The 19,203-nt window shown below is 42.7% G+C and overlaps 2 protein-coding genes across 2 annotated transcripts; both read left to right on the top strand.

Moving 5' to 3' along the window:
- The first annotated feature begins 5 nt into the window (after window positions 1-5).
- On the top strand, window positions 6-3,469 carry alkbh4 (alkB homolog 4, lysine demthylase). Its single transcript, XM_035179487.2, has 3 exons — window positions 6-167; window positions 1,452-1,640; window positions 1,861-3,469. Exons 1-3 carry the CDS (start codon window positions 51-53, stop codon window positions 2,380-2,382), a joined length of 828 nt encoding a protein of 275 aa, XP_035035378.1. The 5' UTR covers window positions 6-50; the 3' UTR covers window positions 2,383-3,469.
- Window positions 3,470-4,295: 826 nt separating this feature from the next.
- LOC118122095 (E3 ubiquitin-protein ligase CBL) lies at window positions 4,296-19,146 on the top strand. The gene is made up of 15 exons (XM_035178553.2): window positions 4,296-4,890; window positions 7,803-8,050; window positions 9,854-10,000; window positions 10,256-10,412; window positions 10,993-11,114; window positions 11,293-11,430; window positions 11,874-11,961; window positions 12,120-12,251; window positions 12,414-12,623; window positions 12,724-12,840; window positions 12,985-13,274; window positions 13,655-13,822; window positions 14,376-14,479; window positions 14,587-14,763; window positions 15,050-19,146. Exons 1-15 carry the CDS (start codon window positions 4,747-4,749, stop codon window positions 15,493-15,495), a joined length of 2,688 nt encoding a protein of 895 aa, XP_035034444.1. The 5' UTR covers window positions 4,296-4,746; the 3' UTR covers window positions 15,496-19,146.
- Window positions 19,147-19,203: the final 57 nt, after the last annotated feature.

The following is a 19,203-nucleotide window of genomic DNA, read 5'->3' as shown; positions in this document are numbered from 1 at the left end:
GCACTTCTAGCAGTTGAACTAACCATGTTATTAGCGGAAGTAGCAGCAGGATGATGGCGCCTGCTCCTGACAGCAGCGACTCCCCCTGCGCGTGTAAAGGCGTCCGCCGCTGTCTCGTGTGTGAACAGATTAAGGGAAAGGGTCAGTTGGAGCCGAGTGATCCTGAGGTGAATGTTTCTGGAAACTGTTTTTACCTTGACATCGTTTTTTATGAGCAGGAAAGAGACGCAGCTAATGCTAACACCACTCACAGCTAGCTACGGGTGCCCTCACAGGACAGTTCAGACTCCCCGAAAATATGAGTCCTGCTGCAAAAGCTTCAGAATCAAATCTACTTTGTGTAGATTTGTTAAACATGAGCTCGTTTACTACTATTTAGTCTCATTGTAACAACAAACACGTAAACAATCATCCACATGTTACTACATTACTGTCACGTGTGCCCACTAGAACGCAAGGAGGAGCCCCTTATTGTAAAAGTAATAATATCATACTCTAAAATACTCCATCACAAGTAAAACCCGCGTGGAAAATGTAAAAAGTATTTGACAGTCATCAGGAAAAAAAGGCACATATATTATATATAAAGTTATACTTATAAAGTAAACCAATTCAGTAAAATGTCCCCTCTGACTAATACTACAATCCTCTATATTATTATAACTGACGCATTCATGTGTAAGCAGCATTTTACTGTTGCAGCTGGTTGAGTTTGAGATGATTTATAACTTAAAAGTTTTTCTGTAGGACTCCGATTAGTGAACTTGATTGATTTTGAAAATTATGAAAGATGTGCATCACAACTAGCAACAGTGCAAGGTCACAACATTAAACGTCTTGTTTTGTTAACCCATTGTGATGAATTAAAAGAGATCATCCACTTGTAAGGAACCGTTAAATATTATCCAATATTGCATGAAATATTCCTTACATGATTATCAAAAATGTATTTTCTGTCACTGGACAAATTGACGGATCAGCTAAATGGTTTCAACTCTACTTGTACATACTTTAAAGTAGCTAAATCTAAAACAAAGCATCATATTTCCGAGCTCTCCATATGTTTTGTGTGTAAAATTATTTGAGCATTAAACCGCATGTAACTAAAGCGGTTGTAAAATGTAGAAACTGCCATGAAAAGTAAAGTACAAGTACCTAAATGTATTATGTACCATATTCAAGTATAATACTTATACATGTTACACCACTGTCTGCTAGGAAGGATCTTTTTTTGTTTATGCCGTTACAGTTATGCTGCTTCATTGCTTGATTGACATTGTTCTTCCCGGACAGGAAGTAACTAAAGTCATGAACCTACCACTTTCCTGATAAAGGCATTAATTCAATACTGTAACGTTGTGCTTTATCGTTACAAACTGACCTAACAGGAATACTATGCCTTAGTAATTAGTAGTAAACCTAATGTATTGTTTTTATTATTTAATGTGAAGGTTGTGCATCATTTTCTCTACAATCCTGAGACAAGACTGGCTGTTTGCGATGATGCAGAGGCTTTGTCCTTTCCCTTTCCTGGTGTCTTCCTGTGGGAGAACTTCATATCAGAAGCGGAGGAGAAGGCGCTGATAAGCTCAATGGACCAGGATGTGTGGAATCATTCCCAGTCTGGGCGAAGGAAACAGGTTATGTCAAATGAAAATCAACATTTGCTTGCTCTAACAATTTGGTAGTTTTGCCACAGGGTTTAACTCGTCCCATCGCAGACACAGTTACACTAACACATTTTAATCAACAAAGAGTACAATAAGTGTAAATGTAAGCGTCTACAAAACATGAATCCCATTAAATTACATTATTATTATCTGATGAAATTAACAAAATTCTCCTCTTCTGTTGTTGCAGGATTTTGGTCCAAAGGTGAACTTCAAGAAAAAGAAAGTACGTGTGGCTGGCTTCAGTGGACTCCCTGCTTTAAGCCAAAAACTAGTGCTCAGGATGCAGCAGGAGCCAAGTCTCTCATGCTTCCAGCCAGTGGAGCAGTGCAATCTGGATTACCATCCTCAGCGAGGCTCTGCCATCGACCCACACCTCGACGACTCCTGGCTGTGGGGGGAGCGCCTGGTCACCATCAACATGTTATCAGACACGACGCTCACCATGTCGCTTGAACAGGGTCTGCCTGAGCTGGGACTCGGAGGGGATGTCCAGGTAGCCTTGCATCTCCCTCGCAGATCTTTGGTGGTGTTGTACGACGAGGCACGGCACAGGTGGAAACACGGCATTCACAGGGAGGATGTTCATGATCGTAGAGTTTGCAGCACTTACAGAGAGCTGTCTGCAGAGTTCTTACCTGGAGGGCAGCAGGCGGAGCTGGGAACGCAGCTGTTGAACATGGCTTTGAGTTTTCAAGGAACTCCAATATGAGCTGATCGGATGATGGCAAGGGAAAGCTGTACAACCAGTGATGGGAGTCTGGACTACATGGACAAGTCTTGAACTGTTCCGCATTTAAGCAGAATGAAGATGTGTCCTGCACAGGGCTGAAGGCTTGAAGTTCAAACCTGTGACTCCTCTTCAAATGCAACAGTTAACAGAGGATACACAACACTGTCATCACCAGTTCCTTTCCTCTACGAAATTGACCAGTTGACCAGTGCACAATCGATTTTTTAATATGAATGTGAAGATTGCAAATGATACAGCTGCTGCTGTGGCTTAAAATCAAGGAAGAAGAAGAGGAAAACAAAACATCATTACTGCATAGGGTCTTGACTTGTGGACTTAAAATGCTGTTATTGATTCCCTTTTGTCCTGTGGCTGTTTGACTAAGTTTGTCCCGGTTAATATTTTGACCTGAACTCTGTTTGTCCAAAACCTGTCAAAAGCAATTGAAGGCACTCCAGGTTTGGTTTGACCTGTGAGTCAACAATGCTCCACGGATTTGAGGCACTGATTGGTTCAAATCTGCACAACGACTAAGTCAAACGCTAAAATGTATGGACGTCCACGAGTATGTTAAAATGCAGTTGTTGCATAGAAAAGAGAAAGGAAAAAAGAAATGTGAATTTTCTCTGTCAGGTGTTGGTTCCACCATGACCTTCCAGAACAGTGTCAGTGGAGAACGCCGTCTATCAAGTTGAGATGTAGTGAGTGTGAAAGGCCAATGAATATGATTCATGTCATTTCATACTCCTCAAACGATTAAGTGAGCCATTGTGTCCCATATGGGAGCTCCTGTGTAAATGTTATAATCTCATTAACATCATACACATGGCAACTTCCTCTGTTGACTCCTATGGTGTCGATTCTCTTGCAACTACTAGTTGTTTCATCAGAAAGATTCTCCATATCCTCTATAAACTGCCAATGTGATGAAACAGGCAAACAATATTTTGTATGTCCTTGATTTATATAAATTTAGTGATTAAATTGTTTTTTTAATCTTCTTGCTCTTCTTCACAAATGAAGCTGTTAATACTTTTAATAACACAAATAAATTATTTTTCATGCATTTGATGTTGTATTATATTGATTGTATTGTGTATTATTTCAGTTCTCCGTACACCTATAATACAGTATTACACTCAAAAGAGGCCATTCTCCATGAGTATATATTTTTATTTCAGATAGTATCATACTGAATATGCTATTATCATGCATTTTCACATTAAAGTGTTATTTTTCTTAAGTAAAATATTTTAAATGTTTGCACTCCTGTATAGACCTGATCAACATTTATTTTAACAATTTATTTGTGCATTTAATGTTTATTTAATCCTCCACACTTTTGACTAGTTACATTGTAATGCTACTTACACGTGAACACACTATTATTAATCCATTATAATACAGTAACATCAATTAAAGGAGGCCATTCTCCATGAGAATACTTTTATTTTGTTTTCATAGTGATATTATTATTATGCATTCTCACATTTTAGTATTGACACTTGTAAGTACTGAGTGCCACTTTTCAGTAAAAGATCAAAACTATTTGCACACCTACACAGACCTGATCAACATTTATTTTTCATAAACAAAAGCATCATTTTTCATGCATTCAATGTCATATTGATTGATTTATTGTGCTGTGTGTTTATCATAATGCAGTAATGACACTCAAAAGAGGCCATTCTCCATGAGTATAATATACTTGATAGTATAATACTGCTGATACTATCATCAGGCATGTTCACACTATAGTATTGTCAGTGTTACCAGTCAAAGATAAATATTTGCTCACACTCCTTATCAACATTTATTCTGCATCATGTTTCACCCCAGTTAAACTCGCCCACTGTCCGCGCCTTTATTGTGAAGGTCTGTGCCGGACATCCGTGTTCCCCCGGGCTGCTGCTGCTCTGTCGGTGCTGAAGCTGCTTCTCTCCCCGGCTGCGAGTCGCTCCGTGCGGCTTATTAACGCCCGGAGTTCATCCTAAGCCGGGTCGGTTTGTCAGGGGGAGGGTGGAACTCGCCGCGCCCGGGACCAGTTGGCTACCTGCGGGCCACGAACATGCCGGACATGTCCTGAGCCGCTGGTTGGAGCGCGGAGCCTCCGTGAGAGACGCTGCTCAGATGTAGCATGTTAGCTAGCAGCTAGTACAGTGTACACACAGCGTTTTGTTCCGGACCGGACGGACCCTGCATGACAAGCCGTGGCCGATGTTAAGCCCGGAGGAGGCGCAGGAACCGCGGCTGTTTTCTTGAAGGACGAGTCGAGGATACCTCCCGGTTGTCCACCTCCAGCCCCGGGGCTGACACCCCCCCACTGGTCGCCGACCGATTTTAATGGCCGGAAATCCGAGGAGGGGCGCCGGACTCATCGGCTTGATGAAGGACGCCTTCCAGCCCCACCAGCAGCCGCTGCAGCCGCACCAACCTGCCGTGGTCGACAAGAAAATGGTGGAGAAGTGCTGGAAGCTCATGGACAAGGTATCGATCATGTACTCACGAGTGGAAATACGCGTTTTAAATGTAAATCCTGGAGCTGAAGCTGCGAGCAGCCGCTGCCACGTCCCTCGTTTCTCCAGCAGCATCATTAAGGGCACATTTGTTTGGGTATAACCTGAAGTTGTATATGAGTTAAACACACATTTCCCCCCCCTTCACCTCCTGTGGATCTGACTTTATATACAAGAGCAGACACTGCTGTTAATGCTCATTGCATCAGGTTTACTCTCACACATTCATACAGAAAGATGTTTGAGATTTAAATTCACGTTTCCCCTTCAACTACTGTGGGTCTGACTTTATATAAAATGAGGAACTGTACTACCACAAGCCTTTTGCGTTAGATTTACTCTTACACATCTTTTTAGAAAGATAATTGACATTTAAATTCACATTTCACCTTCAACTACTGTGAATTTGACTTCATTTAAAACGAGAAACAATACTATTAAAGCCTACTGCATTAGATTTACTCTCACACATTTACACAGAAAGATATTTGACATTCAAATTCAACTTTCCCCTTCACCTACTGTGAAGCCAACCTTATATATAAAATGAAACACTACTCCTTAAGCCCATATCGATATGTTTACATCCGTACAGAAATATATTTTGATATTTAATTTGGCTTATAGACTTGTTGAGCTCCCTCTTTTTGGGGGAAACTGAATCCCAAACAACCTGGACGTACAGAGGACACACTGGAGTCCCGGATTCATGATCTAATTAGGCTAATTTATAATGAATTAGGTCACAGTGGCACTAATCTCTTTATCATTGTGCAATAGACTTAGTGGAAATCGCACTATATTTGGTATTAGATTAAGAGGTAGCGCTTGTGTGCCGTGTGGGGGATTTTGTACAGTATATACCTCGCTGGGTGTCACACTAACTGTAGAAGAGAAGAAAGTGGAGAGAGAGAGAGAGAGAGGGACGAGGAGATTAATTCAGGAGCCCTGGATTAAAAAGCGACACCATCACAGAGACGTGTTTATGATATAACCTCGCCCGCCTGTACGGTGCAAAAACGTGGCTGTGCTGCCTCATTGACACCCACGGTATTAATGTGTCATCGATGTCACATGGCTCCGACTGATCCCTTTCGCTGTTTGACCTTCTTAAAACTTTTTTATATATCTCTGCGTTACATGATTCCTCTTATGATCAAGAAGTGACTGAATCGGTTATTGGAGAATGTGTGTGAGTTCTGTCTGATGTGATACACGAGAGTGAAGAAGATTACCTTTTTTTTAATTTAGATTCACATACGTTTCCCCAATGTTTGCATGTTGATATTACAAATATTCCTATTATTGTTGCCTTTTTTAATTCACCTTTATGTTCCGGCTCTTTCCCCCTCTGCTGCTGAAGTACTTTATTAGTTTGTTATTGAGTGTCATGTTGTTAAGCAAAGCAAACATTAAAAGTACACAGTGTGTCGCTGTCACTATTTATTCATTAACATCTGCTGTGTAAAAAAAAAAAAAGCCCCGCATACCCTCATTGTTCCTGTTTTTACGGCCTGAGCAGAAAGTAGAATGCGTCCAAAGATCATATCAAAATAAACAGCTAAAGTTAGAATTCACAGTCCGCGTTCAGCTGAACTAAACATGGCAGGTGTGAAAGAGTTTAGTCAACGACATGTTTGGGGAACTTTGAGTCAAGGTTGATGGAATCGAAATGGTTTTATAATTACATATTCAAATTCATGTTACAGTAAAATACGTACATGTACATTACGGCTCCTGATGCTTCTGTTTCTCTAGTCCTGCATATTACAACTTGGCTCAGACAATTATTGTTTCTAAGAGTAAAAACATTCCATTCACAGAGTTAATTGCTGAGTTTGAGGAATGCAGCAGTGTTGCTGTAACAGCGTCGGATCGTGAGCCGTCAGATCTGCTCTCACCTTCTAGAGAAAACGCTGACGGATAGTAAAATTATTACCCAGAATGTCTATCGCAAGTATATAGTTAACAGACCCTGTTCTTATTTGTAGATCTCAACTTATTAATAAAGTGAGTGTGATGTTGTTATTATTATTATTCAGCCAAAATTATCTTTTTAAAGATGGTGATTGTCTGTCGATCAAGATCAAGACTTTTACAGAACTTATGTGCAGAGGAGAAAAGGAAACTCTCCTACATGGTGCTAAAAGTTCTTATTTGAAATAGACTTGTCTTTTAATGACTTTTAATGTTTTACAAACTGGCATACATTTTGTACATGAGAAAAAGTGAACTATCAAGTTGTTAAGTATTTTATTGGACTGGAAATCACCCGAATGTCCATGAAACCAGCTTTATTTCTCTAATTCAGCTGTTTTTGTTTACACTTAACAAACTGTCACACTATCAGGATGTGAAGAGCGTATTTTGATTCATATCATATTTGTGACTGATGGTAAAGATACTAAATAAATATTTGAGTTTATCTGAATTGCACTAACCAGCCTCTCGGGTGTCATTTAGATTTATTGATAAGCTGATTGGATCGTTGTTGACTGATTGTGAGCAGGTTTTGGAGACTTAACTTCCCTCAGACTTAGGAGATACTTTCAGAGCTGTAACAGTTCAGGAGTTACTGTCCGAACATTGTTTTTAGGAATTTCTCCCAATAGGACGAGTTAGTAGCTTCTTTTATCTTTGGATTGTTTCAGTGTTTCCAGTGAACTAATGTCATTAGGTCTAGTGTTAAGTATCATCATTTGGGCAAACCCCAGCTTTGCAAACAAGATAGTTCAATAAGTAAGTTTGTGAACACATGTATTCTCCCATGGTAACATTATATAATCATTATATTTTACTGACTTCGTAACCTTGTCATTTAGCTTCATTTTTCATGTTTTCATTTTGTTTGAGTCTCATCGGTCCATTGTGTTTCTTATCCAGGTGGTACGTCTGTGCCAGAACCCCAAGGTGGCGCTGAAGAACAGCCCACCCTACATCCTGGACCTGCTCCCGGACACCTACCAGCACCTACGCACCATTCTGTCCCGATACGAGGGCAAGATAGAGATCCTCGGGGAAAACGAGTATTTCCGCGTGGTCATGGAGAACTTGACCAACAAGACGAAGCAGACGATGAGTCTCTTTAAGGAAGCAAAGGAGAGGATGTTTGAGGAGAACTCTCAACCCAGGTAAGCTGCTCTCGAACATGCACTGAAGTCTGGACTTTTTTGGAGGGGCTGAATGTGGGAACACTAATCTGCGAGTCAGTTGCTGCAGAACTTTTCCAGAACTTTTACTTCCAGCCCTTTTAGTCAAATTCAAGATTCATTGCGAGTGAGTGGGCATGTTGATAATGTTTCTAACAAGCATTGGACCCAAACAGAGATGTAGACGTAGACGTCAAGATTCAAGAGCTTTCGGAGATATGGGTCAATGTTGATGTTCTATAAACACAAACGCTGTTTTCCGCAGTGGAATTCATACGTCACGTCCCTCCTCCTGCGTGCTCTACACACACGTCGCCTCTTTGTCTGAATGTTCTGGATATTTTCCTGTTAATGTGAACAAGTCCGACTGGGTCACGCGTCTGCTGCGCTCTTCTTTTGTGAAAGACAAAGTCGGGACATTTTCTGGAGCTCATGTCTGAAAACGACTGTAGACTCATGTCTTGATGAAGTATAATTTATTCTTCTAGGGCAAATACATGAGGATTTTAGGAGAAGAAAGGAGCTGTGAAGTATAAGAAGTGTTTGAGTAACTGACAGATTGAGCTAATCATGATTTGACTTGGTACCATATCCATTAAATTGATTCTGAAAATCATTATTGTTTAAAACCTCTTGACTTGGCAGAGCTGTAGCTGAATGCAGCTACCTCCATGTTTTAAGTGGAAAGATTTCTACTTTAATTTACCACGGATCACACGTCTTTACACATCAGTGTTGCACGTAGTATTTTGGTTTTCTTGTCTAAATGAGTGAAAACCTTTGAATGGATCCAGTCTGTTGTTTTAACAAGGCTGAAACAAACCTTTCAGTGGGAGTCCTCTGTCCATTCTGTCTGCGTTACTGTTTTATTTCCAGGAGACTATGAGCAACATCATTTAGACACATGTCAGAGTCACTCATTTACGTTGCTCTGGCCCAGTTTCTGAACAGCTCCTCTGTCGGCAGTGACCCATTGAGATAATTATTGTACAAGTTTGGGCTTTAACCACTAGATCTAAAGAAAGAAACAATGACTGTGAAAAACACCACACGTCTATTTGAAGTTTCTGAAAAGTTTTTTCCACTTTCCATCACGGGAAAATGTCGTTGCAAATGTCGTGTGCGATCTGAATGAAAATCACTCAACTGTGTGATAAAGCCGCGATTAAACTGTCGCAACTGTACCCGCTTCCTCTGTTTCTAAGAAAAGTCATGACTCGGCTAAAGTTCATCCTTCCTCTCCGATTTTTATCAAGTGTTTCCACAAAGATTCTGTGCATCAACAACTGGTCCAAGCCATTTAAAAAAACTAACTATAGCTAACTATAAAGTACACGATTCTATCATAAGAGTCACAACGTTCATATACTTATGCAGAGGAAACACAGCACAAGAAACCGTCTTTGCAAAAACATATCGAACATGAAATTATGTTGTTTTTAGTCAGTCTGGGTTTACAGATGTGTGCGATGTCAAAACAGCCCAGAATCTAAATATAATGTTTCAGAATAAAGAAAAGCATTAAAAAAAATGACACATATGAATGTGTTCTGCTTTTTGCTTGAGCAGAAAGAAATACAGCTTTTCTTTGGATCGACACACTTTATTCAGGTGTATTTGAGCAAATCTGAAATCATAAAAGACATGTAAGGTATTTTAAAAAGTGAAAATAGCCTTGGAACATTTCACCATTTGACCCCGCACATTAAAATAAATTTGTTTGTGGTTGACTGATTTGTGTCCTGTATTCATTTGCGTTGTCTCTCTTCGTCTCCTCTCACTCAGGCGGAACCTCACCAAGCTGTCTCTGATCTTCAGTCACATGCTCGCGGAGCTGAAAGCCATCTTCCCCAACGGCCTGTTTCAGGGCGACAACTTCCGGATCACCAAAGCTGACGCTGCTGAATTTTGGAGAAGGTCATTCGGGGACAAGTGAGTTTCTGCTTGATCAATTATTTAAAAAAAAGTTGAAAAAATTTACTTGATGAACTAGTATTTGAACTGGTATTTTGAAAATTAACTATCACAGGTTTGTGAATTTCTGTAAATCTAATTTTGCTAATCTGCTACTGAACTTACCTGATTAGAATTAATACATAGAATCTTAGTTTTTACTTGATGTATGGATTTCAAACCTTGGATTCCTGTAAAAACCAGTTGCTTTCTGTTCCCCTTCCGCCCGTAAAGGACCATCGTGCCCTGGAGGACATTCCGTCAGGCTCTTCACGAGTTTCACCCAATCAGCTCGGGCCTGGAGGCCATGGCCCTGAAGTCCACCATCGACCTCACCTGCAACGACTACATCTCCGTCTTTGAGTTTGACATCTTCACCAGGCTCTTCCAGGTAAACCTGATAACAGTGTTTTAAACTATGAACCAACTTTACATGAATTCCTCATAAAACACTGGTGTAAATTATGAGTAAATGGTAAAAGATTTTCACTTATAAATTAATAAGAATAAAAATAACGCAGTGTTAGAAGGATAAAACGGTTCCAATTTGAGAATCTGATGTGTCGGAGAAGACATTCATTGACACAAGAGTTTTTAGTGAGTCCAGGTAAAATCTCCTCGATGTCGTCATACCACAAAAGATGCCACGGAGTGCTCTTTTTGAAGTGGAGGGATTTCCCCTGAAGTGGGCTTTAGTGTGGTGGAGGAGTGTTAACTTTAGCAAATCTCAAAACAAGTTGTAAAGCAATGTAATTACCATGAATATGTCTGTAGCTATTACATAAAATGTCCAAGCAACTGAGAGGGACTCACTGACATCCTGAATGTCACATTGCTGCATTTCTAAGCATCTTCCCACCACTTGTTGATCAGAGGAACAAGGTTCTTTTTATTTCTCAATGGTGGTCGTGTTAAATAAACCTGGAGACTTGATGAAATAATTAAGTTGTGTTTGTTTGTGTGTGTTGTAGCCGTGGTCGTCTCTTTTAAGGAACTGGAACAGTCTGGCGGTCACACACCCTGGTTACATGGCCTTCCTGACGTATGATGAGGTCAAGGCCCGACTGCACAGGTTCATCCACAAACCTGGCAGGTGAGACGCAGACATAGAACCACTAAATAAACTTCTGTGATTATTAGATTTTAAGGGTTTTGGATTGGGAAGAGTGATGGTCCCAACAGTCAGATTTTTCAACTGCAGCAAACATGTGATAGCATGTGAACACTGTCTGTGTGCAGTTTGTTTAAGTTGTCGTCGTTCTTTCCTTCAGTTACATCTTCAGGCTGAGCTGCACCCGGCTGGGCCAGTGGGCAATCGGCTACGTGACAGCTGATGGGAACATCCTGCAGACCATCCCCCATAACAAACCCCTTTTCCAAGCCCTCATTGATGGATACAGAGAAGGATTGTGAGTCCCACTACAACCCAGTGTCGTTTATATTTTGGGGGTATAGGATGTTATAGTTTATACTTGCCTTTAGGGACAGGTTAGAAAAGATAAGCGATCGCCATAATGACTCCGGAAAATCTATTTTTATTTAGAATAGAGAAGGATAATCATTGTCAATTGATAATAGTGGGGTTAGAGGCATTAAGTTTGTTTATTCTGGTTAAATATGTTTTTTAAAACACTGCTGCAGTATAACACACTTCTTTGCTCCTGATCCAAACAATTATTCTTTACCAATAAATAGTTTAAAACGTACAGTAGAAATCCAGAAAGTGAAGCTAATGTGGAGGTGTCTGTATTCAGAAACCTTTATTCTCTTGAATGACCAGCAGAGGGCAACTCTGCTGGTCGTTTTAATAAATACTGAACTGTACGTGTGTGTGTGTGCTGTGTTTCTTTAGCTATCTGTTCCCTGATGGCCGTGCACAGAACCCAGACCTCACCGGGCTGTGTGAACCGTCTCCACAGGACCACATCAAAGTTACTCAGGTTTGACCTGCACACACACACACACACACACCACTTTCATCTGCCTCATCTTACACATAAGCTCCACGTTTGGCAAATTAGTGCCACCATGTTGCACTACAATAAGTCTTCCATACAAACGGCTTGTGTCTCCTCCTCTTCCTCCTCTGCCCCTGCAGGAGCAGTACGAGCTGTACTGTGAGATGGGCTCCACGTTCCAGCTTTGTAAGATCTGTGCAGAGAATGACAAGGACGTGAAGATCGAGCCCTGCAGGCACCTGATGTGCACGTCCTGTCTGACTGCCTGGCAGGTGAGACTAACACTGTTCTCTCTAAATCCTGAAAGACGAGGGTTGAGACAGACAATTACGCACCTTTGTAGTTTGAATGATAGCCTGTATGTTTTAGTCTCATATCTACAAAGATCTTATTTTGCTAAACTGTAAAATGTGTCTCCTTGTGTCGTGTATCAGGAGTCGGAGGGTCAAGGTTGCCCGTTTTGTCGCTGTGAGATTAAAGGCACGGAGCCCATCGTTGTGGACCCCTTCCACCCGAAGGCCAGCGGGGGTTCATTCGCTGGTTTCCAGGTGTCCAGCAGAGCAGAGGCTGCTGGGAATGACGATGAAGAAGACGATCGCCTGGAGGACCAGCACCTTGTCATGAGCAGGCTGGCCTGCACCAAGGTTAGAGGACAACACACACACACACAATGTCAGGAAGCGCAATTCAAATCTCATTCTGGTTCCATGCAGCATCTGAAATGGTATGTGTGTCTGTGCTCAGGTTGAACGTCCACCATCTCCAGTGTCTCAGCTGCCCCCAGTGCCCCCCCGACTGGACCTCTTGCAGCAGAGACCCTCCACCTCCCACAATGCACTGGCCCAGGGAGCCACATCCAAGGTATGTGTGTGTCAGTGTGTTAGTGTGTTAGTGTGTGTGCTGCAGCTCAACCATTAAACCACCGACTCACCAAAACCTCCAACTTCTCCCAGAGTTCCAAGGATGTGTGTGTTTACTGTGTGTGACTGTGTGTCTTCTCCGCAGATGGGAGCGACTCACAGAGACAAGCCTCTACCTCTGCCTCCATCCCTGAGAGAGTTGCCCCCTCCTCCCCCTCCGGAGCGCCCCTCCATGGTCGGCCAGGACTCCAGACTTCAGAGGAGACCCCTGCCCTCGACCCCCGACCAGCCCGCCTGGGCTTCCAACTACATGGTCCCACGTCCCGCAACCAAGGCCCTGTCGGCCCTGTCCTCCACTCCTCAGGGCGGCGAACTCAGCGGAGAGGGAAGCAAACCTCAGTCAGCGACCAACGCCGTCTACTGTCTGGCTGCCAGGTATGAACTCCACTGATGTGAGGTGTAGTGGACAGGCAGTAACACAGTGAGACAGGAACTGAGGAAGATCAAATGGCTTCCTCGGTTCTCACGCTACACAATTTTTCCCTTGCCGACAAATTTTGGAACTTGCTGACAAAAGCCCCAGATCGTGGCCAAAACTGTGTTTGATCAGAAGTCGCCAATCGAAGATGTGATTTCCAATAACTTTAATTTAATAAGGTCACATTTACATACAAGTTTGTGATGTGGTCTCAACTTCAATGTTATATTGTCTAGGTCAGTTTTGTATTTTCAATGTTTCAATGTTCTGAATCTTAATTTATAAACTACAAAAGAAAAGAGAGAGAATCCCACATTGCTTTGTGTTTTCTGTTCAGGTCTCTGCCGGCTTCAGCCGTGTTGTGTGGCGAGAAGTCGTCCTCTGACTGCGAGGAGAACGAGTACATGAGTCCCACCTCTCTTCCGGTCACTGGTGCACCCTGGGTCATCACAGGCTCCCTGGTGCCCCCCCCGCCGACACAGGCAAACCAACACAACGACACCAGGTAAACAGGAGAACACCCAGTTTACACAGATTCTTATGTGTCCATGTTGACATGATTCGTGCTGTCAATGTCCTGCTGTACCAAATATCTGGAGCTGTGTCCAATGTCCACCAGGGAGCGCTGTTTGTCCAGAGTTGCTCCAGTTCTAAACCCTTCAACACGTCCCTTACATTTTTTTTAAACCCCCTTCTCTTTGAGGAGAATATGAAATAATCTAAAATACTAAAATGAAAGGAAGATTGAAAAGAAATGCTCGAATGCGCGAAATAGTCTTGTTCTTAATTTATTTTCTCCTTTTTAAACAAGGTTTTATTCCAAATACTAAATATCTACTCTTTTACTTCCACTGAAATATATGTGATGAGTGGATTTCAAATGTTATTGCTTTACAGACGTTTCTGCTTTATTCAGGATATTTTCAATGATCTAATACTAATCCCAAGTACAAGCATTGAAATAGAAAGACAAAGGTTTACAGGATGAAATTTCCTGTGAAGACCAGACACAAAGAATAACCTATAATAACTCAGTTTTTCTCTGTGTGTCTGAGCAGTGAGGCGGCTGAGAGCGACTCTGATGACCCTCAAGTCTACGAGTCCATGTTTAACATCCAGGCTCAGGCTGGATCCTGTGAGACAGCACAGACGTCTGATCTGGGTAAAAACACAATGAAATGTCCTTTAACCAATATGACCCCCGTAGGGAGCCTCTAATATGAAGGCTTGTCGCTGCAGGTCGTCATCACTGTGCTGTGTATTTTTCAGACCCCCCCCCACCTCCAGCAGCCGTCCCTCAGGCCGAGAAGGAGGACACGAGTGTGGAGGACATTTACGAGTATGACTGCCCCCGACCGGTCGTCCCTCCGGCCCCGACCAGAAGAACCGTGTCCGATATGAGCGGCCCCTCAGCGGCCTTCAGCATCGACGGTGCTGTAGAAGCAAGTATGTATCTCTACCAGTTTTTTTTCTACAAGGTTTTTGGAAATCCTCTCAGCACATTGACCCCCTGACATGACTGAAGGGAGAAGTTATCATGTGACTGAATGATCACAATGTGGTTCATGATTGTTTCTGATCCACTAAAGAGTTTGATCACAGCTAGAAAGTAAAAACCAAAGGCCAGACATTATTACAAGCTGCTATTCATCATCTTGTAAAACTAAAATCTGTGTAACATTAACACCCTTCCTCCTCTCACTGACTCCTCTTCTTCACCGTGTGTCTCCAGGTATGTTTGCCGCAGCCGTCGAACCTGAACGCCCCCCCAAACCTCTTCCCCGGCGAGCCAACTCTGACCGGCGGCCTCGGCCTATCAACCGTGAATACCCTGCTCCTTTGCCAGACCTCCCTGCTCCCTCCTCTGCCTCCCCTCCTCCTCCTGCTGCTCCTCCTGCTCCTCCTCCTCCTGTTGCTGCTCCTCCTGCTCCTGCTCCTCCAGCTCCTCTTCCCCCAGCTCCTCTTCCTCCAGCTCCTCTTCCTCAAGCTGCTGCTGCTGCGGCTCCGGGCCCTGGAAGCCTGGCGCTGAACGGGGAGATCGAATGCCTGGTGTCGCAGGGCTACTCCATCCAGGACATCCAGAAAGCCCTGATGATCGCCCAGAACAACCTGGAAACGGCCAAGAACATCCTGCGCGAGTTCGTCACCATCCCCTCGGCGACGCACATCGCCACATAGTCGCCCCCGGTGACGCTCGTCCTCTCCGTGTGGTCTCTGTCTTCACTCTGTGCCATTATCATGGATAGCATTTAACAAGCACTTTTTTCTGCAGGGCCACAAGTACTTGCCAAAAGGCTTTTCTGTGAGGAGCGATGCTGCGTTCACGTCATAGCAGAAGATGAACGAGGGAACGGCGACATCTTCTGCATCTCTTTAATCGATGAAATACACATAAAAGGTCCCATTTAACAAACTTCAGCGGGTAATGCTTCTCTGAGAGGAATTCTGGGGTGAAATGATAGGATTTAGATTAACGTGGACGGTTGTAGACATAGTTTTCTTTCTCTTGTTTACTCATATTTGCCATTTTGAGATTGACGTTTTTTGGCCGGCGATGGCAATAGCACCTTTCACTTGGTTCGTGTTATGACCTGAATGCAGCATACGCAGAGAATCAAAGCCTTTGAACGTGTGCTCTCCGTAGCAGAGCTTCGAACCCTGCTGTACCTCGCTGAGGTCGCCTCGCGCTGTAGCGGCGTCCCCCCCCCCGGTCCGAGTACCGTCTCTCATTAAGCTACACTGATGTCACCTCTGTGGGTCGTCCCTCTGTTGGCAGCCGCTCAGTTTGGTGCTTTACGGGCTTCTTGGCAAAATCGTGGCGTACGAAGATGTAGCGACACGAGTTCTGGTCGTAGTGATTAACTCCGTGGTGCGTGTGCTCATGCTAACGAATGTGAATGTTCAGTTGCAGTATCGCAGGGCTTCGTGTCGTACGTGTCACCGTGGCTCGCTCTGTTATCTCGATGGTTTTTTCGGACACGTTGACTCCATATCTCCTCTCAGCTCTCGAGTCACTGACGGATCTGTATTGAAATAACAAGTTTAATGTTTAAGTACTCTCATAACGTGTTGTGCTGAGTGTGGTACTAACAATGGCTGAATTCGTTGATAAGTTCATTGTCTCATTAACTCTCTGGAGGCTGATTTTATTTAGTCAAAGCTTATGTATGTATTCTCATATAGTTTCTTTCTAAGGAGTGAAAAGACATGTAAAGGCGAACGGTTCGATTTCCTCTCACATGCTAATGTTCCGTATTTATACCAGAACAATGAGAATCTAATTGAAAGGGTTCACACTGAGCTCCCCTGAATATGCCAGATGCCCCAATTTCAGACTGATCCTAGATCTGCCTCTTGGTTCGGATCAGCAGCAGAATTTAATGGATTCTTGCTCGACCCAGGTCCCATCGTTCCACCAAGTTTTGTGGAATTTCACGCGGTATTTTTTTGTGCAAACCTGCTGACAAACAAACACCTGCAGATGTCGTGTTGTCATGTGGACTCAGGTACTCGGTGTTAAGTCGGTGTCACACGATCTGATGCTGAAAGGACACAGAGGGATGATGTAATCACGACAGCGGCAATGGTTGTGGAAACATTCCAGATGTTGAATGTTCCTGCTCATCACCACCTGACTTACACTGGATTCACATATAACCCAGAGTTTTTGATATTTTAAAATCGGTTTCCGAACTTGTTTCCCCGAAGCGCTCGTAGATCTCGGATGTTTCAGTCTCTCGGCAGCTCGTTAAACTCGTTATAGGACAAACCTTAATAGATGAGATTTCCAACCATGTAGTGAGATCTCACCGTCAGCTGCCTGTGAATAATTTACTGATCTGCTCAGTGACTGAAACGTCGGATCCGGCCTCATCTCAAAGTCGTTCACATCTGCTCTCCGACAAAGAAACTTCAAGTGAAGGCAGGAATTACACAGAATCCTCCTGTAAAGTTGTGAATGTCCTCAGATCAGGTGTATAGGTTTCTTTCCAGCTGACTAACGGTCACGCTCCGGGCGCCACACCTCCACCTTTTTATGATGCGTCGCCTCATCAGCGCGGTTTTGATGTGATCTCTACGAGGGATCGAGCATTAACCAAGCGCAGGATCACAGGCACATTTAGTGAGTGAAGATGAAAGGAAGTCTGAGTCATCAGTGCAGGGAGTCTGATCTGAGTCCAGGACGACATCAGAGCGGAATACAGATTTATAATAAGAGAACAAGATGGCTGCTCCATATTAATGTGCACATTAAGGAACACGGGCAGAAACAAGACGGACTCGTTTCCACGGTTTCTGTTTAACTCCGAGAGCAGTTTCTCCCTTTTTGCTTTTTCTGAAACAGCTTTAATGGTCACGATGTTTCTATAGTAACATGTACAGTAAATGTGCCTTCTGTCGAACACCAAACCAAAACTCCCTCTCCACATTTACTGCTTGAAGCAAAACAGATTTGTTCTCTTTAATTTGAGCTATTTTCCAGCAGAGTTTTTGTCCATTTAATAAGAACACATCGAACGTTTGGAGATTCTTCTTCATACGATGTCGTTTGATCCACAGCCGTCATTCAAAACTAATAATTAATACAGTTGTTAGGCAGAAATAGATACGAGATTCAGTAAAAAGCGGAATATTTTTATGATAGAAAGATAATAGACGTGTTAGTGCCCCCTGGTGGACAAACGACAGTTAGTAATTGCATTCACCAATAAAGAATAATGGTAAAAAATAACAAAAAAATGTTTTAATTCCTACAGCACCAATCTAAACAAGGTTAAAGTGCTTTACAAGAATAAAACTACACAGAAAAAACAAAAATAAGCAAGATAACACAAAAGAAAATATCAAAAACTAACATTTGTTAAAACCAGTTAAAAGCCAATAAAAGTTATGATTTAAGTTTTATTGCAATTGTGAAATAATATGTACTAATTCTAATGTAAACTCTTTCATAATAACAAATCATCTCAAGTTTTTAAATGTAGTGAATGAAATGTGCGGCTGTAATTTCAGTTCTGCTCTTTCTTGTTACTTATTCACTGAAATCTGGTCAATTCCTCTGGCTGCTATCGTACAGATTTTAGTTTGAAACAATTTCTTCTAAAAAGTAAGTTGAATATGAGTCTCTAGAATCTATTCAGGGTCTCGCCTCCGTGCTCTAGAAAAAAGATACACTGACGAAGATGAAGAGTGAAAAGCAGTGAAATGTTAAAGTGAAGCTCGTCCACGTCCCTGCAGACGAGGCTGAGGCTGGTTGGATCTTCCATCTCAAGTTTTCTGTCTTGATGTGATTCCGCGGAGACCTTCCAGTTTTAATTGCCCCTAAACTCAAAGCGTCGAGCTGCCGCTTCATGTCCCCGTCCCCCCCCCCACAACGCTCCTTCTGATACCGAGAGGACGTGTCGTCAGGCCTTCGGCTTCGCGTTCGCTTGATCCCAGCGTTTCAACACTTAACAGGGACCAACTCTTGACCATGAAAGTGTCTGCGTGTGAGGAAACACTCGAGGCAGACACACACACACACACACACACACACACACACACACACACACACACACACACACACACACAACTTCCCCTCAGAGTCACCCTCAGCTGACGTGTCGCTTCACCCCCCCCCCCACCGTTAATGACACATGTGGTGTAATCGCGTTAACAAGCCTTGTCAACAGGAACTCGCCTACTAAAGAATAAGTTGTCTTCATCGCTTTATTGCCTGTGTAAATATGATTTTATTTATTGTCTTTTTAATACCCTCAGCATTCATTGTGTTGCCATGTTTTCATGCCTAAGCCATTAAGATTTTTAATTAAACAGTATTTTCTTTAACATTTGATCTGTGGTTTGTCCTTAAATACGTCACAAAGAAACAACGTACAAAGATTT

The sequence above is a fragment of the Hippoglossus stenolepis genome, chromosome 15, assembly GCF_022539355.2.
Source record: "Hippoglossus stenolepis isolate QCI-W04-F060 chromosome 15, HSTE1.2, whole genome shotgun sequence".
Lineage (NCBI taxonomy): Eukaryota > Metazoa > Chordata > Actinopteri > Pleuronectiformes > Pleuronectidae > Hippoglossus > Hippoglossus stenolepis.
This window is presented reverse-complemented; position numbering and strand designations above follow the sequence as displayed.